The sequence below is a fragment of the Tachyglossus aculeatus genome, chromosome 1, assembly GCF_015852505.1.
Source record: "Tachyglossus aculeatus isolate mTacAcu1 chromosome 1, mTacAcu1.pri, whole genome shotgun sequence".
Classification (NCBI taxonomy): Eukaryota; Metazoa; Chordata; class Mammalia; order Monotremata; family Tachyglossidae; genus Tachyglossus; species Tachyglossus aculeatus.
In genome coordinates this window covers 64,814,902-64,833,704 of record NC_052066.1, presented here as the reverse complement: position 1 = coordinate 64,833,704, position 18,803 = coordinate 64,814,902, and the positions used below count along the sequence as shown (strand labels likewise).

The 18,803-nt window shown below is 46.4% G+C and overlaps 1 protein-coding gene across 1 annotated transcript in view; it reads right to left on the bottom strand.

Moving 5' to 3' along the window:
• Positions 1 to 1,400: 1,400 nt before the first annotated feature.
• Positions 1,401 to 18,803, bottom strand: part of DGKG (diacylglycerol kinase gamma) — a 459,919-nt gene continuing 442,516 nt past the window's right edge. The window contains exon 26 of the mRNA XM_038750502.1: positions 1,401 to 3,571. Coding sequence (XP_038606430.1) covers positions 3,473 to 3,571 — 99 coding nt within the window. The 3' untranslated portion in view covers positions 1,401 to 3,472. The remainder of the gene's footprint in view (positions 3,572 to 18,803) is intronic.

Sequence of the window (18,803 nt, the reverse complement as noted above, 5' to 3'; positions counted from 1 at the left end):
ATCTTCCTTTGCTTTGTGGCACCCTTGATGATAATAGTCAGGGAAGAGCTGGCAAGAGAGAAGCATAATCTCCTTACACTGCTTTCATCCTCTGGGTAATCAATAAAGAAGGGATACTTTCTCTGTGTTTTAGCTTTGTATCCACCAAGGCCAGAGGTGCCTGATACAGGTTTCTTTTTCCAAGAGGGCTGACTTCACTTACCTTCTGGCTGTTGGTCGTGAGCTGGTCCTGAATGGAAGATGAGACAAGGGCAGATCTTAGCCAGAATGCTTTAAGATCATACCTGGGAGACAGAGGAAAAGAAAAGGGAGGCAACTTGGGAGGCAGAGTGGCCTAGGGGAAAGAGAATGCGTCAGGAGATCCCAATTTTAATCCCAGCTAGGCCTCTGCCTTGCTGTGTGGTCTTGGGGAAGTTATTTAACCTCTCTATGCCTCAATTCCTCATCTGCAAAATGGGGAGAAGATATATACTTCCCCCAACCCTTCAATTATGAGTCCTCAGGGGGACGGGGACTGATGTGAGTATCAAGAATCTACGTCAGTGCTTAGCATAGTGTCTGGCACACAGAGGGGAAATTCATAAGTGACCTAATAATAAAAAGATGCACAAGTCTCTGGCTGAAAATGCGATGCTAGGAGGAAAAGGAAGAAGGTACGCTTGAAGAGGGAGAGGAAAACAAATTGTCTGCTAAAGCAACCCCCTCATTGCAATCTGTCACTGAGCGAGTATGCAATGAGTAATCAGGGTGTCTCTCTCTTTATGATCACAGAAAAAATTATTCAATTTGTATTTTATGACATAGCAGTAGATTTTGCCCCAACTCTGAGCGGCAACTGTCCCACCCTCAGATTTTACCCGCTTCTTTCATTCTAGCAAATCGGGGATGCTCAATAAATCTAAAGAAACCCACCTTGAAAAGAGTCGCTCACCAACCCAGGGTGAGCAGCAACACAGAAAGCAACATAGAAAGCCTCCTCCACAAGGGTACTGGCATAGGTGAAGCTGGCCAGGGAACAGGGAGTTCTTCTCTACAAAGCTGCATTAAACAGTAGCAACCGAAGAACCCTGATGGCTCGAGAGATTCCATTCCTTTGGAGAATGTGTGTCCGAGGGACATGCTTTATAATCATCTCAAGTATCACTGTAAATCCTGACAGCTGACGCTAAAAAGGAGAATGTCCAATATTTGCATTCCCTGCTCATCTGGGATGCTCTGAGAACAAATCCCCCTGATGACAAGGCACAATCATCCAGCCAAGAGAGGCCTGAAGCTCTAGAACCAACATAACCGGCATTCCCCAAACCATCAGTTCTCGAGACTGTAAACTCATCCTCTAGGCTATAAGCTTGCTTTGGGCAGGGGGTGTGTTTACCAACTCTGTATATTGTACTCTCCCGTGTGCTTAGTACAGTGCTCTGCACATAGGAAGCGCTCAATAAATTCGATTGATTGATTGATCGAATGCCTCTCGGTCATATCAGGAGCAGATCGTCCTGCCAATGTGGACAATGCTTCACTAGAGAGAGTATTCAACAGGCTTCTCCTTCCAAGTCTGACTGTCCAGGCCTCATCTTTCGGCCTAGGCCCCCGGCTGCATGATGGACCAGATCGGAAAACTCTCCCTACCCATCTGGAACGATTCCCTGCCACTCCAAGCCCTACCTGGTCTTTCCTGAACTGAGCCCGCTCTTCAAAAGCACAGACAACGGGGGCGTGAGGAGACTCTACATCGCCATGCTACCCAGACAACCACTGTGTTAGTTAGGGTTGGCGAAAGTCAGCCAGGATGAGGCTCCTGGAAAATTCACAGTAAGGGATATGCTAGGAATAGAGCAGGTGTCTCCTCTTCATGCTAGGGACAAGTGACGGTGACCTGTGCAAATGAATGCTAGGGATCCAGGAAAAAAAAAATCATTTTTTAGAGCTGAGCTGGGAGAGGACTGGGAAAGGAAGAAGCTGGGTGGAAATGACACTTTACCCAGACAGCTCGGCTGGTCCTAACCTGCACCACTATGGCTTTACCTGGCCTGGATCCTTACTGAGGAGGGCCAACCAATCTCATCCTTCCACTGTGGAAGCTTCTGGAAACGCTGAGAGAGATCCAATAAGCCGAGACCACCTCTTTCAACTCCAGAAGCTGCAAGTAACTTTTCGGCCCCACCTCGCCTTTCTTCGACCGCAGGTTGGGAGTGAATTTCAGCCTCGGCCCTGAGCCCTAACCTGCTGCCGAACGGGCATCAGAGCGAAAGCCCACCTCCAAACCGAAAATCTTACTGTGACCGAAACCTCCCATGACAATAAACTGGGGTCCTGATTTTTATTAAGCCGCTGATAAAACTAGCTAGCCTCTCGCTCCTTCTCCAAGCACCTCTCTTCCCCTTTGACTTGATTTCTTCTCCTTCAGGAAGTCCATCTTTAAATAAATACATAAATAAAGACACAGAGAAGTCCCAGGGGAGACCGGGAGAAGCCCCAAAGAGACCGATCGATTCTGTCCCGTGTGTTCCAGGCCTGGCCTGGGTTCGCTCTGGGATCCGAACCCGAAGAACTTTCTCTTTCCTTGGCTTCCCGTCTCCAGGAGCAGCCCGCCACCAGGACTTGAGCCTCAAACAAGAAACACACTTTCAGATCCAAGTGGGGGCTTCACCTCCGAGTCGTGCCCCTGATTGGAAAACCAAAACCCGATTCTACCTTTTCCCCTTCCGGGGGTTCATAAAACCGAGAAAACAAAAACCGCGTCGAAGGGTGCCGGGGGATCGGTTTCGCACCCAGCTCCCGTGGGTGCTCTCTAAGTAAGAACCATCGCGGAGGAGCTGCAGGAAAGAAACAGTGGCTGTTGACAGCTCAAGCCGAGCCAAAGAGGGAAACTCGGCGTTCGCCGCACTCCGACCCGCTAGGCAGCTCCAGGGAGGCGTCGCCGTTCGAAGGAAGCGGCTTGGATTTGCAGCACTGGGCCCCGAGATTATGTTCCCTTCGAGTCAGGCCATTTTGTCTCCGGACAGATGGAGCTTTGTCTGAGCTCCCTGGTGCAGGAACTGTTTTTCTTGGCCCAGCTCAGGATTTCAGCCTGGATGGAAACCCCGCAGCTTGCTCGTTCTGATTTCGAGGTCCCTTCATCTTAGGACGAGGGAACGGCGGAGCTGGTCGGAAGGGGCGTCTCAGTTCCTGAATCCATATATCCATCCGCTCTGCACCTCCCAGGAATGTTTCCCCAACCTAAACGCAAGCCAACCACACCGCTGGAAACCAGCTGGCAACCGAGACTCTATTTCGCACGGATGCCGCGTGTGGTGCCCACTCCAACTCTAACGCGGTTTGGAAAGAGGAAGAGACGAAGGTCTCCCGGGGTCTCTCGCCTTGGCTGATGGGGGGCGGGGAGGAGGGTGGGAGGGGGAGGAGAGGTGTGTGTGTGTGTGTATGTGTGTGAAGAGTCCGGGTCCTTGGTTCGCTGGGGATTTGGGTTCTCAGTTCAGTCTCGGGTTCGGTTCCATCGCTTGAGGAAGAAGAAGCTGCTCTTTTGCGGCGGTCCCAGGAGCATGGGCACTTGACTTTTGTGAGTGATTTTAATCTAAAAGTAAATAGGCAAAACAAATTAGCCAAGTCGAAATCCCAGCACCTGTGAATAAGTCCAGAGAGGGGAAGAGGGTTAGGATGCTCTGGCCAAGTATGGGGAAGTGGGGGAGAGGGGGAGGAACCCCTTTCCCAAAGACCTGAATATGTTTAAGGACTTCCAAGGACTTAATTCAGCTTCCACACTGGCCGGTGTTTATTAATAACAATAATAATAATAATGGCATTTGTTAAGCGCTTACTATGTCCCGAGCACTGTTCTAAGCGCTGGTAGATACAAGTTAATCAGGTTGTCCCACGTAGGGCTCACAGTTTTCATCCCCATTTTACAGAGGCACAGAGGCACGGAGAATGTGAGGCCCAGAGAAGATAAGTGACTTGCCCAAAGTCACACAGCTGATCAGTGGAGGAGCAGGAATGTGAACCCATGACCTCTGATTCCCAAACCTGTGCTCCTGCCACTGAGCCACGCTGCTTCTCTTTGGCACGGTTGAATGTGAGGGCCGGACACACTGAATCGAGACAATCAATCAATAGTATATATTGAGTACTTACTGGATGCAGAACGCTGTACTGAGCACTTTGGAGAGGTCAGTTTGACAGACTCCTTAGACAAGTTCCCTCTCTTAGAGGGAGAAGGTCTGGGAGCCATACAGACTTGGATTCTAGTCCTGGCTCTGCCACTTGTCTGCTTTGTGAACTTAGGCAAGTCCATTAGCGCTTAGAACAGGGTTTGGCACATAGTAAGCGCTTAACATACCATCATCATCATTGACTTCTCTGGGCCTCAGTTACCTCATCTGTAAAATGGGGATTAAGACTGTGAGCCCCTGGTGGGGTAGCTTGCATCTACCCCAGTACTTAGAACAGTGCCTGGCACATAGTAGGCACTTAACAAATACTATTAAAAAAAAAAGAGCTTAGAGTATGGAGTGTCAGACAGCAAAAACTCCTCAATCTCAGCTTCAGGGTTCTCCATGCCCTTGCCCCATCCTACCTCACCTCCCTTCTCGCCTTCTCCAGCCCAGCCCGCACCCTCCACTCCTCTGCCGCCGCTAACCTCCTCACTGGGCCTCTTTCTCGCCTGTCCCGCCGTCGACCCCCAGCCCAAGTCCTCCCTGGCCTGGAATGCCCTCCCTCCGCACATCCGAGAAGCAGCGTGGCTCAGTGGAAAGAGCCCGGGCTTTGGAGTCAGAGGTCATGGGTTCAACTCCCGGCTCTGCCAATTGTCAGCTGTGTGACTTTGGGCAAGTCACTTAACTTCTCTGTGCCTCAGTTACCTCATCTGTAAAATGGGGATGAAGGCTGTGAGCCCCCCATGGGACAACCTGATCACTTTGTAACCTCCCCAGCACTTAGAACAGTGCTTTGCACATAGTATGCGCTTAATAAATGCCATTATTATTATTATCTGCCAAGCTAGCTCTCTTCCTCCCTTCAAAGCCCTACTGAGAACTCACCTCCTCCAGGAGGCCTTCCCAGATGGAGACCTCTTTTTCCTCTCCTCCTCCCCATCCCCCCACCCTACCTCCTTCCCCGCCCCACAGCGCCTGTATATATGTTTGTACAGATTTATTCCTCTATTATTTTACTTATACATATTTACTATTCTATTTATTTTGTTAGTGATGTGCATCTAGCTTTATTTCTATTTATTCTGATGACTTGACACCTGTCCGTATGTCTTGTTTTGTTGTCTGTCTCCCCCTTCTAGACTGTGAGTCCGTTGTTGGGTAGGGACTGTCTCTATATGTTGCCAACTTGTACTTCCCAAGTGCTAAGTACAGTGCTCTGCACACAGTAAGTGCTCAATAAATACGATCGAATGAATGAACCATGATGATTCTCCCCACGTCCCGGGACCTTGCTGTTCCCAGACTTCCCTGAGCCCTACTAAGTCATTTGACAGTCCTTCCTGAAGCTTGGCTCCTCAATCTGGCCTCCAGGTTGCCACTGGGAAGGTTCAGTTTCACTTTTGACCTGTTGCTCCCTCATCGGAGGTCACCTCTAACTTCAGGTGTGCCTCTTCCAAGGTGCCATTTATTTTCTTTCACCTTGGTTTTTGAGTGGCTCTATTATTCTGTACACCACTAACATTTTCCTCCTTTCCATCCTGAGTTAATTGGTCTCTTCCCCCAAGGATGAGTCAGAGTGGGGGGAGGAGCTGATGAATACTTTGTCAGCACCTGCATTGTCGTTATCGTTTCACCCCCCTCCCCTCTCCTTTTCCTGCACCAGTGGAAAATCAAAAATTAATGTCCTGTGCTTCAACATGGTTTAAAAACCGACCTTGGAGACTACCCTTTTTAATAATGAAAAAGCCCAAGTTTCCGCTTGCAGAGCCCAAATCTCTCCTGGTGATTTGGTAAAGCCCATTAGCTAGAAATCTCTGTTTTCTTCTCCACCACGCTCCACGATAGACAGGTAGATACTTAAAAGACTCCACCCTCCCTGCTTCCTCCTGTTCACTCCACAGACTGGATTTTCAAGGCCCGGGCCAACCGGGCCCGAGCCCAAAGGTCTTAGCAGAATTACAATTCCAGCCAGCTTGAACTCTGAATTTTTATAGGATTTACTGGCAGGACATGACAGACTTGGGGAAAGGATCTGTGGCTCCTTTAAATCACTCCCAGGAGGCTCTAGATGAATGTGTAGCAGCTTGCTCTGCTCAGGTTCTGCTGCTACAGGAAAGGTTCTTTGTTCTGGGTTTATTTCCCACTGACAACGCAGTAGGCGATAAAGCCAAATTTAAATATGTATTGGCCTCTTTTCTTCCTAGCCCCATGCTGGTGGAGGAGAGGTGGACGAGCAAAAAGAGAGCCCAGCTCAGGTGAAGCAGGCTTAGCTTCTGGGTGGGCCAGAATAGAGCTGTGTTTTTTACCCCCATTGCGAAATGGAAAAGACCCAAATTTGCCCTTAACGCGTGGTCTAATCAAATTTCTGAAAAGGTCCACACAGATGTGGATTTCCTGGCCCTCTAGGACTACAGCCAAAGTCTAGGCTTGGGGAGGAAGTTCTTTGTGACGCTTATGGTTACTCCAGGGCAGAGAATTCACTGAGTTCCAAAGCCAACATTATGCAACTTGATTCTGGTGGAAAAAAAAAAATTCCCTGTTAGCATCGGGATTGCGAGCTGCGGAGAAGCCCCCCAGTCAATCAGTCATATTTGTTACCACTTATTCTGCACAGAGCACTGTACAAAGCGCTTGGGAGAGTACAGTTTAACAAGAGTTGGTAGGCAAGTTCCCTGCTTACCACAAGCTTACAGTCTAGAGGGGAGACAAACATTAATATAATGCTTAATATAACATAATGTTCTTGAGAAGCAGCATGGCATAATGGATAGAGCACGGGCCTGGGGGTCAGAAGGTCTTGGGTTCTAATTCCAGCTCTGCCACTTGTCTGCTGTGTGACCTTGGGCAAGTCACTTTACTTCTCTGTGCCTCAGTTACCTCACTGGTAAAATGTGGATTGAGACTGTGAGCCCCACGTAGGACAGGGACTGTGTCCAACTCGATTTACTTGTATCTACCCCAGCGCTTAGTACATTCATTCATTAATTCATTCAATTGTATTTATTGAGTGCTTACAGTGTGCAGAGCACTGTCCTAAGTGCTTGGGAAGTACAAGTTGGCAACATATAGAGACGGTCCCTACCCAACAGTGGGGCTCACAGTCTAGAAGGGGGAGACAGAGAACAAAACAAAACAGATTAACAAAATAAAATAAATAGAATAAATATGTACAAATAAAATAAATAGAGTAATAAATACGTACAAACATATACACATATATACAGGGAAGGAGGTAAGGCGGGGGAGGGGATGAGGAGGGGGAGAGGAAGGAGGTAGTACAGTACCTGGCACATTAATGCCATCATGAATGAATGAATAAATAAATAAATGGTGGATATGTACAGCAGTGCTGTGGGGCTGAGGGAGGGGTGAATAGAGGGAGCAAATCCAAGTGCCAAGGCGAAGAAAAGTTCCTCTGGCAACCCACTGAGAATTCTGAAAGCCGAGTTTCTCTAGAGCAATTATCAATCAATCAATCAATCATATTTATTGAGCATTTACTGTGTGCAGAGCACTGTACTAAGCGCTTGGGAAGTACAAGTTGGCAACATATAGAGACAGTCCCTACCCAACAGTGGGCTCACAGACAAAAAGGGGGAGACAGAGAACAAAACCAAACATACTAACAAAATAAAATAAATAGAATAGATATGTACAAGTAAAATAGAGTAATAAATATGTACAAACATATATACATATATACAGGTGCTGTGGGGAAGGGAAGGAGGTAAGATAGGGGGATGGAGAGGGGGACGAGGGGGAGAGGAAGGAAGGGGCTCAGTCTGCCCACCTCTCTGAATGGGGTCATCCATAATACAGAGTAAGCAATCTCTCCACCTCCACTTCCTTGCAGGACAATTCTCCACCCATCCCAGGACCTTGCTGTTCCCAGACTTCCCTGAGCCCTACTGAGTCATTTGACAGTCCTTCCCGAAGCTTGGCTCCTCAATCCGGCCTCTGGCCTCCAGGTTGCCACTGGGAAGGTTCAGTTTCACTTTTGACCTGTTGCTCCCTCATTCATTCATTCACTCATTCATTCATTCATTCATTCAATCGTATTCATTGAGCGCTTACTGTGTGCAGAGCACTGTACTAAGCGCTTGGGAAGTACAAGTTGGCAACATATGGAGATTGTCCCTACCCAACAGTGGGCTCACAGTCTAGAAGACTCATCGGAGCTCACCTTTAACGGCAGGTGTGACTCTTTCAAGGTGCCATCCATTTTCTTTCACCTTGGTTTTTGAGTGGCTCTATTATTGTGAGGGAAGCACAGTACACCACTAACATTTTCCTCCTTTCCAGAGGACTCCCTCCTCCTCCACCTCCGAGACAAGTTTGCCAAGAGCCCCTGGACTCTGCTTGCCATTAACCTCTTTGACCTGATTTGACTGACCTATGGACAATTCATCCTTCTGCTTTGAGCATCATCTGCCCATCTTATGGTCGCTTCTGCATGTTAAAAGAAGTCACGTCAGAGTGTGCATGCACCCTCACCGATAGCTGTCCTTCAGTGGTGAAATCTTCAGTAATGGGTGCTGCTATCTTTAATTTTAGTAGGAACATGGAGCTCCCAACTGTATCCACCCCAGCGCTTAGGACAGTACTTGGCACATAGTAAGTGCTTAACAAACACTTTATTTGCCTGAGAAGCAACGTGGCTTAGTGGATAGAGCATGGGCCTGAGAGTTAAAAGGACTTGGGTTCTAATCCCTGCTCCACCACTTGTCTGCTGTGGGACTTTGGGCAAGTCACTTCACTTCCCTGGGTCTCAGTTCCCTCATCTGTAAAATGGAGATAAAATAGTAATTCTTAATTATGGTATTTGGTATGGTATTTGGTATTTGCCACTTGTCTGCTGTGTGACCTTGAGCAAGTCACTTCACTTCCCTGTGTCTCAATTCCCTCATCTGTAAAATGGAGATAAAATAGTAATTCTTAATTATGGTATTTGGTATGGTATTTGGTATTTTCCACTTGTCTGCTGTGTGACCTTCAGCAAGTCACTTCACTTCCCTGGGCCTCAGTTACCTCACTTAGCAATGAGGATTAAGACTGTAAACCCTATGTGGGACAGGGACTGCATCCAACCCAATTACCTTGTATCTACTCCAGCGCTTGGTGCAGTGCCTGGCAACTAGCAAGTGCTTAACAAATACCACAGTTATTATTATTATCATTATTCAAGAGCAGATCCAAATGGAATAACCAGGATGGGGGCAAGTCTCCCACCCTCTATGACCTCCCTGGGCTGAAACCTTGCAGGAGAAGTAGCATGGCCTAGTGGATAGACGTGGGCTTGGAATCAATCAATCAATCAATCAATCATATTTATTGAGCGCTTACTGTGTGCAGAGCACTGTACTAAGCGCTTGGGAAGTACAAGTTGGCAACATATAGAGACATTCCCTACCCAACAGTGGGCTCACAGTCTAGCCACAAGGACCTGGGTTCTAATCCCTGCTCCACTACTTGTTTGCTGTGTGACTTTGGGCAAGTCACTTCACTTCCCTGGGCCTCAATTCCCTCATCTATAACATGGGGATAAAATAATAATTCATAATTATGGTATTTGTTAAGTGCTTACTATGTGCTGAGCACTGTTCTAAGTGCTGGGGTAATAATAATAATGATGATGGTATCTGTTAAGTGCTTACTATGTGCCCAGCACTGTCCTAAGCACTGGGGTAGATACAAGGTGATCAGGTTGTCCCAAGCGGGGCCCACAGTCTTAATCCCCATTTTACAGATGAGGTAGCTGAGGCACAGAGAAGTTAAGTGGCTTGCCCAAGATCACACAGCAGACAAGTGGCGGAGCCGGGATTAGAACCCATGACCACTGACTCTCAACCCCGGGCTCTTTCCACTAAGCCACGCTGCTTTGCAGGGCTTAAAGATTGTAAACCCTGTGGGGGAAAAACCAATTTCCAAACCGATTACCTGGTATCTACTCTAGCGCTTAGAACAGTGTCTGGTACACAGTAAGTGCCAAACTAATACTACAATTAATTAGCTCAGTTCTCAGATGGAAGAACCAGGATTGGGGGCAGTCTCTGCTTTTGGGGGCAGTCTCCGCTTCTGAGTGCCACCACCCTGGCAGGAGTGGGACAAGATGTTTGGTGAGCCTAATAAAAAAATGCGGTATTTGTTAAATGCTCGCTATGTGCCAAGAACTGTACTAAACACTGGCATAGGTGTAAGATATGCAGGTCAGACAAAGTCCCTGTCCCACATTCATTCATTCAATCGTATTTATTGAGCGCTTACTGTGTGCAGAGCACTGTACTAAGTGCTTGGGAAGTACAAGTTGGCAACATATAGAGACGGTCCCTACCCATCATCATCACCATCATCATCAATCGTATTTATTGAGCGCTTACTGTGTGCAGAGCACTGTACTAAGTGCTTGGGAAGTACAAGTTGGCAACATATAGAGATGGTCCCTACCCAACAGTGGGCTCACAGTCTAGAAGACTGTGTTGGGGGAGAGAGAATGGGTATTTAATCCCCATATTACAGATGAGGAAACAAAGGCACAGAGAAGTTAAGTGACTTGCCCAGAGGCTGGATTGGAACCCAGCAAAGGTCTGGTGTAAAGAGCACAGGTCTGTGTACACATCTATAATTCCATTTATCTATTTTGGTGCTACTGATGTCTATCTGCTTGTTTTGTTTTGTTGTCTGTCTCCCCCTGCTAGACTGTGAGCCCGTTGTTGGGTAGGGATTGTCTCTATCTGTTGCCGAATGGTACTTTCCAAGCGCTTAGTACAGCACTGTGCACACAGTAAGCGCTCAATAAATACAATTGAGTGAATGAATGAATGAATGAATGGGAGCCAGAGGACCTGGGTCCTAATTTCAGCTCTGCTACTTGTCTGCTATGTGTCCTTGGGCAAGCCATTTCAGTGCTTAGAACAGTGCTCAGCTCTTAGAACAGTGCTCTGCATATAGTAAGTGCTTAATAAATGCCATTATTATTATTTATTATTATTTCACTTCTCTGGGCCTCAGTTACCTCATCTGTAAAATGGGGATTTAAGACTGTGAGGCCTGCTTGGAACAACCTGATTACCTTCTATCTACCCTCCTGATTACCTTGTATCTACCCCAGCACTTAGAATAGTGCTGTAAGACCTTGGACTAGTCATTTAACTTCTCTGGGCCTCAGTTATCTCATCTGCAAGATGGGGATTTTTATTATTATTATTGATAATAATAATAATAATTATTATTACAATACAATATTATTACATTGTATACATTGTATTACATTGTAATTACTGTATTATTACAATTATTATTATTATTATTATTATTGTATTCATTAAGCGCTTACTATGTGCCAGGAACTAAACTAAGACTGTGAGCCCCTTGGCACATAGTAAACACTTAACAAATACTTAAAAAAAAGGGTGCTTTCTCTCCCTGGACCATGCCTTGTCTCTTAGGCCAGGCTGTTTCTCGACTCTAGCAGTGGTCTGCAGTTATTCTTGCAAAGGACTGGAGTTGGTTGGGGCTCCAAAAACTAAGTGTGATCCCCTAAAAACCAGAGGCTTGGGGGTTGCTGCACCCCCTAAAATGATGCAGAATTGCCTCTGCTTGCATCTTTCATTTTAGTTTTCATGCATAGACATAGTGGACTTATATACTTATTCAACCCTATCTGTGATTAGTTCATTTCCTGCCTCTCCCTCTAGACTGTAAGCAACTTAAGGGCAGGGGTCATATCTACCAAACCACACTGCGCTCTCCCAAGCACTTAGTACAGTGCTCTGCACACAGTAAGAGCTCCATAAATACCATTGATTGATTGATTAATGATGGAAAAGTGGCAAAAGTTTTCAGTCACAACAGTTGTACATCAGCCTTTATATTCCTTCAATCATATTTATTGAGCACTTATTGTGTGCAGAGCACTGTACTGAACACTTGGGACAGTACAATACAACAATAAACAGACACATTCCCTGCCCACAATGAGCTGTAAGCTTATATCAGTTGAGGACGCTAGACTGTAAGCTCACTGTGGGCAGGGAATGTGTCTGTTATATTCATTCATTCGTTCAATCGTATTTATTGAGCACTTACTGTGTGCAGAGCACTCTACTAAGCGCTTGGGAAGTACAAGTTGGCAACATATAGAGACGGTCCCTACCCAACAGTGGGCTCACAGATTGATTGACTGTCTGACACAAACACAGTCCAGGGAGGTCACCAAGAATAGGGGACAAGTTTTCCTTTCATCCCACGTGGACAAAATCCTTAGGGAACTAAACCTCAAGATTCAGATGCCTGGGTAATTAGAAGGGAGAGGTCAGATGCAGAAGCAGCGTAGCTTAGTAGAAAAGAGCCCGGGCTTGGGTGTCACAGGTTGTGGGTTCTAATTCTGCCTCCGCCACTTGTCACTTTGGGCAAGTCATTTAACTTCTCTGTGCCTCAGTTACCTCATCTGTAAAGTGGGGATTAAAACTGTGAGCCCCACGTGGGACAACCTGATTACCTTGTAACTATCCCAATGCTTAGAACAGTGCTTTGCACATAGTAAGCACTTAACAAATACCATAATTAATTAACTCCTTCTGGCTCTCCCACACAAGAGAACTGGGAGAGTGAAGAGGAATTGAAGCAGTTCCCCAAATCTTCCCCAAATCTCATTCATTCCCACCTGTGGTGGGGAACATGTAAGGTTATAGGGGTCGTGGGGGGTGGGGTGATCTGTTGTGGTGGCGGTGGAGGAGGCGTCTGTGAGATCATGACAGTGAACTTTATAAATCTTCCTCTTTCCACCACTGATGTTCCATTTTACAGTTGGTTCTGATTCAGAGAGGCAATCCTGAACAGGAACCAAGAAATCTAAATTAAAGTTTCAATTAGCGGCTGGGAGTTCTCGCTTTCACCAGTTTCAGTAAGAGGGGTAACCCATATAAATATTTTCTGAGCCAAAGTCTGCCTTGGCAGCTCACTAATCAATAGATTTCTATTACGTATTGAGCCACGGTAGAGCTGAGTTTGGACATTCTAACTAAAGGTCTTCTAGACTGTGAGCCCACTGTTGGGTAGGGACCGTCTCTATGTTGCCAACTTGTACTTCCCAAGCGCTTAGTACAGTGCTCTGCACACAGTAAGCACTCAATAAATACGATTGAGTGAATGAATGAAAGGTCCCTGCCCTCTAGGAGCAACAGACACATATGAGCAAAGTTCTGAGACCTTTAAGGATAGACCACCAATCTCTCCACCTTCAAAACCCTATTAAAATCACTTCCACTCCAAGATGCGTTCTTGACTAAGCTCTCATTTCCTCTACTTTCTCCCTTCTGTGTCGCCTTTGCACTTGGATCTGTTCTTCCCCAATCCTCAGCCCCGCAGCACTTTAGGTGCATATCCATATTTTATTTATTTCTATATTAATGTGTGTCTCTAGACTGTACGTTCCTTCTGGACTGTGAGCCCACTCTTCTAGACTGTGAGCCCACTGTTGGGTAAGGGACCGTCTCTACATGTTGCCAACTTGTACTTCCCAAGCGCTTAGTACAGTCTCTGCACACTGTAAGCGCTCAATAAATACGATTGAATGAATGAATGACGGGCAGGGAATGTGTCTACCAATTCTGTTGCATTGTGCTCTCCCAAGTGCTCTAGACTGTGGGTTCATTATGAGCAAGGAATGTACCTGCTTATTCATTCCCTGCACACAGTAAGCGCTCAATAAATACGATTGATGATGATGATGATGATGATGATTCAATTGTATTTGAGTGCTTACTATATGCAGAGCATTCATTCATTCAATCGTATTTATTGAGCGCTTACTGTGTGCAGAGCACTGTACTAAGCGCTTGGGAAGTACAAGTTGGCAACATATAGAGACGGTCCCTACCCAACAACGGGCTCACAGTCCAGAAGGAGTGCTTGGGAAAGTACAACACAACCAGAAACAATGACACACAAGGAGCTGGCAGCCTACTTCAGGGGAGACAGACATCAATACAAACAAACAAAACGGCAGATATGTACATATGTATTGTGGGGCTGGGAGGGAGGAAGAGCAAAGGGAGCAAGTCAGGGGGATGCAGAAGGGAGTGGGAGATGAGGAAAAGTGGGGATTAGTCTGGGAAGGCCTCTTGGAGGAGATGGGCCTTCAATGAGGCAGGAAGGAGGCAGGAGAAGTAATTGTCTGTTGGATCTGAGGAGGGAAGGAATTCCAGGCCAGGGGCAGGATGTGGGCGAGGGGTCAGCGGCGAGACTGTGAGCCCACTGTTGGGTAGGGACCGTCTCTATATGCTGCCGACTTGTACTTCCCAAGCGCTTAGTACAGTGCTCTGCACACAGTAAGCACTCAATAAATACGATTGAATGAATGAGACAGGCGAGATGAAGGCACAGTGAGAAGGTTAGCGGCACTAGAGAAGCGAAGTGCGAGGGCTGAGTTGTAGAAGGAGAGAAGCAAGGTGAGGTAGGAGGGGGCAAGGTGATGGACTGCTTTAAAGCCATTGTTTATTGCGATATTGTACTCTCCCAGGCACTTAGTACAGTGTTTTGCACACAGCAAGCACTCAATAAATTTGATTGAATGAATGAAGTGCTTAGTACAGTGCTCTGCACACAGTAAGCGCTCGATAAATACCGTTGATTGACATAATAATAACAATAATAATGGCATTTGTTAAGCACTTACTATGTGCGAAGCATTGTTCTCAGCGCTGGGGGGGATACAAGGTGATCAGGTTGTCATCATCATCATCAATCGTATTTATTGAGCGCTTACTGTGTGCAGAGCACTGTACTAAGCGCTTGGGAAGTACAAGTTGGCAACATATAGAGACAGTCCCTACCCAACAGCGGGCTCACAGTCTAAGAGGGGGAGACAGAGAACAAAACCAAACATACTAACAAAATAAAATAAATAGAATAGATATGTACAAGTAAATAAATAAATAAATAAATAGAGTAACAAATATGTACAAACATATATACATATATACAGGTTGTCCCACGTGCGGCTCACAGTCTTAATCCCCGTTTGACAGATGAGGGAACTGAGGCCCAGAGAAGTGAAGTGACTTGCCCAAAGTCACACAGCTGACAAGTGGCGGAGCCGGGATTAGAACCCATGACCTCTGACTCCCAAGCCCAGGCTTATTCCACTGAGCCACGCTGCTTCTCTAGAACAATATTCTATGTTCAATGTCCTAGACATAGAACAATATTAATTGAGGAAGGTGTTGGATTCGAGTAAAGCCTTCCAGGCTATTGCAGACAGATGAAGAGATCGAGGTTCTGAGGGAAAGGGAGAGGAAAAGGAAAGCAGTGTGGCCTAATGGATACAGCACAGGCCTGGGGATCAGAGGGTCTGGATTCAAGCCCCAGCTCCACCATTGTCTGACCTTCTCTGTGCCTCAGTTACTTTATCTGTAAAATGGGAATTATGACTTTGAGCCTCCTGTGGGACATGGACTGTGTCCAACCCGATTAGCTTGTATCTACCCCAGCACCTAGATCAATGCCTGGCATAATAATAATGATAATAATAGCATTTATTAAGCGCTTACTATGTGCAATGCACTGTTCTAAGCACTGGGGAAATGACAAGGTCATCAGATTGTCCCACGGGGGGCTCACAGTCTTCATTCCCATTTTACAGATGAGGGAACTGAGGCACAGAGAAGTTAAGTGACTTGCCCAAAGTCACACAGCTGGCAATTGGGGGAGCCGGGATTCGAACCCATGACCTCCGACTCCAAAGCCCGGGTTCTTTCCACTGAGCCACGCTGCTTCTCATATAATAAGTACTTATCAAATACCATGAAAAAAAGGAGTGCTTAGTTTGAAAATTTGAAAAGAGGGCTTTGAAAGACAGATTAGCTGGCCTGCACAGAGCCAAACCCAGCCCTTTCGAAAGAAAAAAAATCCTAAATACAGTATGTCCCTTAGTGGCACAGCAGTGTGGTCTAGTGGTTAGAGCAAGGGCCTGGGAATCAGAAGGGCCTGGGTTCTAATCCCAGCTCCTCCACTTGTGTGGAGGCAACATATAGAGACGGTCCCTACCCAACAGGTTCGCTGTGTGACCTTGGGTGAGTTACTTCACTTCTCTGGCCTCAGTTCCCTCATCTGTAATATGGAGATTAAGACTGTGAGCCCTGTTTGGGACAGGGACTGTGTCCAACCTGATTATCTTGTATCTACCCTAGCACTTAGAACAGTGCCTGGAACATAGTAAGGGCTAAACAAATACCACAATATCAGTATTACTATTGTTTGTTAAGAGTTTACCACACTCCAAGCACAGTCCTAATCAAGATAATCTGGTGAGGCAGTCTCTGTCCCACCTGGGGCTCCTAGTCTTACTACACAAGAAGAAGTGGCATCATATTCAATCAATTAATGGCATTTATTGAGCACTTACTGTGGGCAGAGCACTGTACTAAGTGCTCGGGAGAGTAAAATACAACAGAGTAGGCAGACATGTTCAGTCAAATAAAACAAGTAGCCCTTTCTGTTGTCAACTGACCTGGAAAAGATTAACTAATATGCTTTGAGATGAAAAAAGACACCCTTCTTTTATGAGATTACCTCCTCCTACCGCAAACCTCCTCACTGTGCCTCGTTCTCACCTGTCCTGCCATCGACCCCCGGCCCACGTCCTTCCCCTGGCCTGGAATGCCCTCCCTCCACACATCTGTCAAGCTAGCTCTCTTCCTCCCTTCAAATCCCTCCTGAGAGCTCACCTCCTCCAGGAGGCCTTCCCAGACTGAGCCCCCTTTTTCCTCTTCTCCTCCCCATGCCCCCCTCCGCCCTACCTCCTTCCCCTCCCCACAGGACTTGTATATATTTGTACAGATTTATTACTCCATTTATTTTACTTGCACATATTTACTATTCTATTTATTTTGTTAATGATGTGCATATAGCTAGAATTCTATTTATTCTGATGATTTTGACACCAGTCTACATGTTTTGTTTTGTTGTCTATCTTCCCCTTCTACATTGTGAGCCCGTTGTTGGGTAGGGACCGCCTCTATATGTTGCCGACTTGTACTTCCCAAGCGCTTAGTACAGTGCTCTGCACACAGTAAGTGCTCAATAAATACGATTGATTGAATGAATGAATGAATACTAAGCACTTGGGAGAGTACAGTATAACAAAATAACGGGCAAATTCCCTGCTCACAATGAGCTTAGTCTAGACAGGGGAGACAGGCCTTAAGGGGAAAGGAAAAGGGAAGCAGCATGGCTTAGTGGATAGAGCACAGGCCCGGGAGTCAGAAGGTCATGAGTTCTAATCCTGGCTCCATCACTTGTCTGTTGTGTGACCTTAGGCAAGTCAGTTAACTTCTCTAGGCTTCAGTTCCCTCATCCGTAAAATGGGGATTGAGACTGTGAGCCCCACTTGAGACGGGGACTGTGTCTAACCCAATTTGCTTGTATCCACCCCAGCGCTTAGTACTGTGTATGGCACGTAGCGCAAAATAATATTAATATTATTATTAATAATAATAATGGCATTTGTTAAGCACTTACTATGTGCCGAGGACTGTTCTGAGAGCTGGGCTTACCAAATGCCATAATAGTTATTATTATAAATGTTGTGGGGCTGTACTGCAGGTTTGGTAGGGGTCTGACTGCTTCAGGTGTGGATGCTTTGGGGGTGGGGAAGCACAGAGGGAGGACCTGGTGGTGAAGGGGTGGAAGAAAGCTGCGGGATTTGGGGTAAAAGCTGTCACCTTGACCTTGACCAGAGGAAGAATTACTCCCAGGACTCTCTCCACAGCCAGTGGAGAATGGTCCTTCAATGGATGACAATTTGATGACAGAGAGCTGCCTCTGGGAATCTGCCAGATTAAGACGGATCCCAAGGGCTTTACCTCCTCTTCTGTCTGATTTGCTGACGTGTTGATGCCCTAGTTCTCCCTTTCCTTATTTGCTAACAAGCTGGGAACAACCAAGAGGAAGAAGCTGATTATTTTTCCCTAATCAGGGACACGGGGAACTGCTCTGAGTCAGCCAACACTATCCAGGTATTCTAATAAGGTTTTGTACGCATTTAGCATTCTATGTAATCAATCAATCAGTGGTATTTATTGAGCGCTTATTGTGTGCAGAGCACTGTACTAAGTGCTTGAGAGAGTTCTGCTTTGCCCCATAGATAACTCTCTGCTTTCTTAGAGTTTTCCAGGGTGGTAGAAAGGTAAGGCTGGGAGTTGGTGACTGTTTCTGTGACTGCTGGTGACAGTTTCTAGACTGTGAGCCTGCTGTTGGGTAGGGGCTGTCTCTATGTTGCCAGCTTGTACTTCCCAAGCGCTTAGTACAGTGCTCTGCACACAGTAAGTGCTCAATAAATACGACTGAATCAATGAATGGTGAAAAGCCTGACGGGTCTCTACCAACTCTGTTGTATGGCACTCTCCCAAGTACTTGGTACAGTGCTCTGCCCACAGTAAGCACTCAGTAAATACCACTGATTGTTCCTTTCCAAGGCTCCAAAACCCTTAGGTTTCTCTGCACAAGACAATCTCCCACAGACTTCTTTGTACTGCAGATTTGCTTTGCCATGTACAGATTTGGGTATAACATGAGTATTCTTAGTGAAAAATATGTCTCTCTGAAAAAGTCCCTCTCCTATATAAGTACAGCCACTACGAACATGCTGCATCCCAC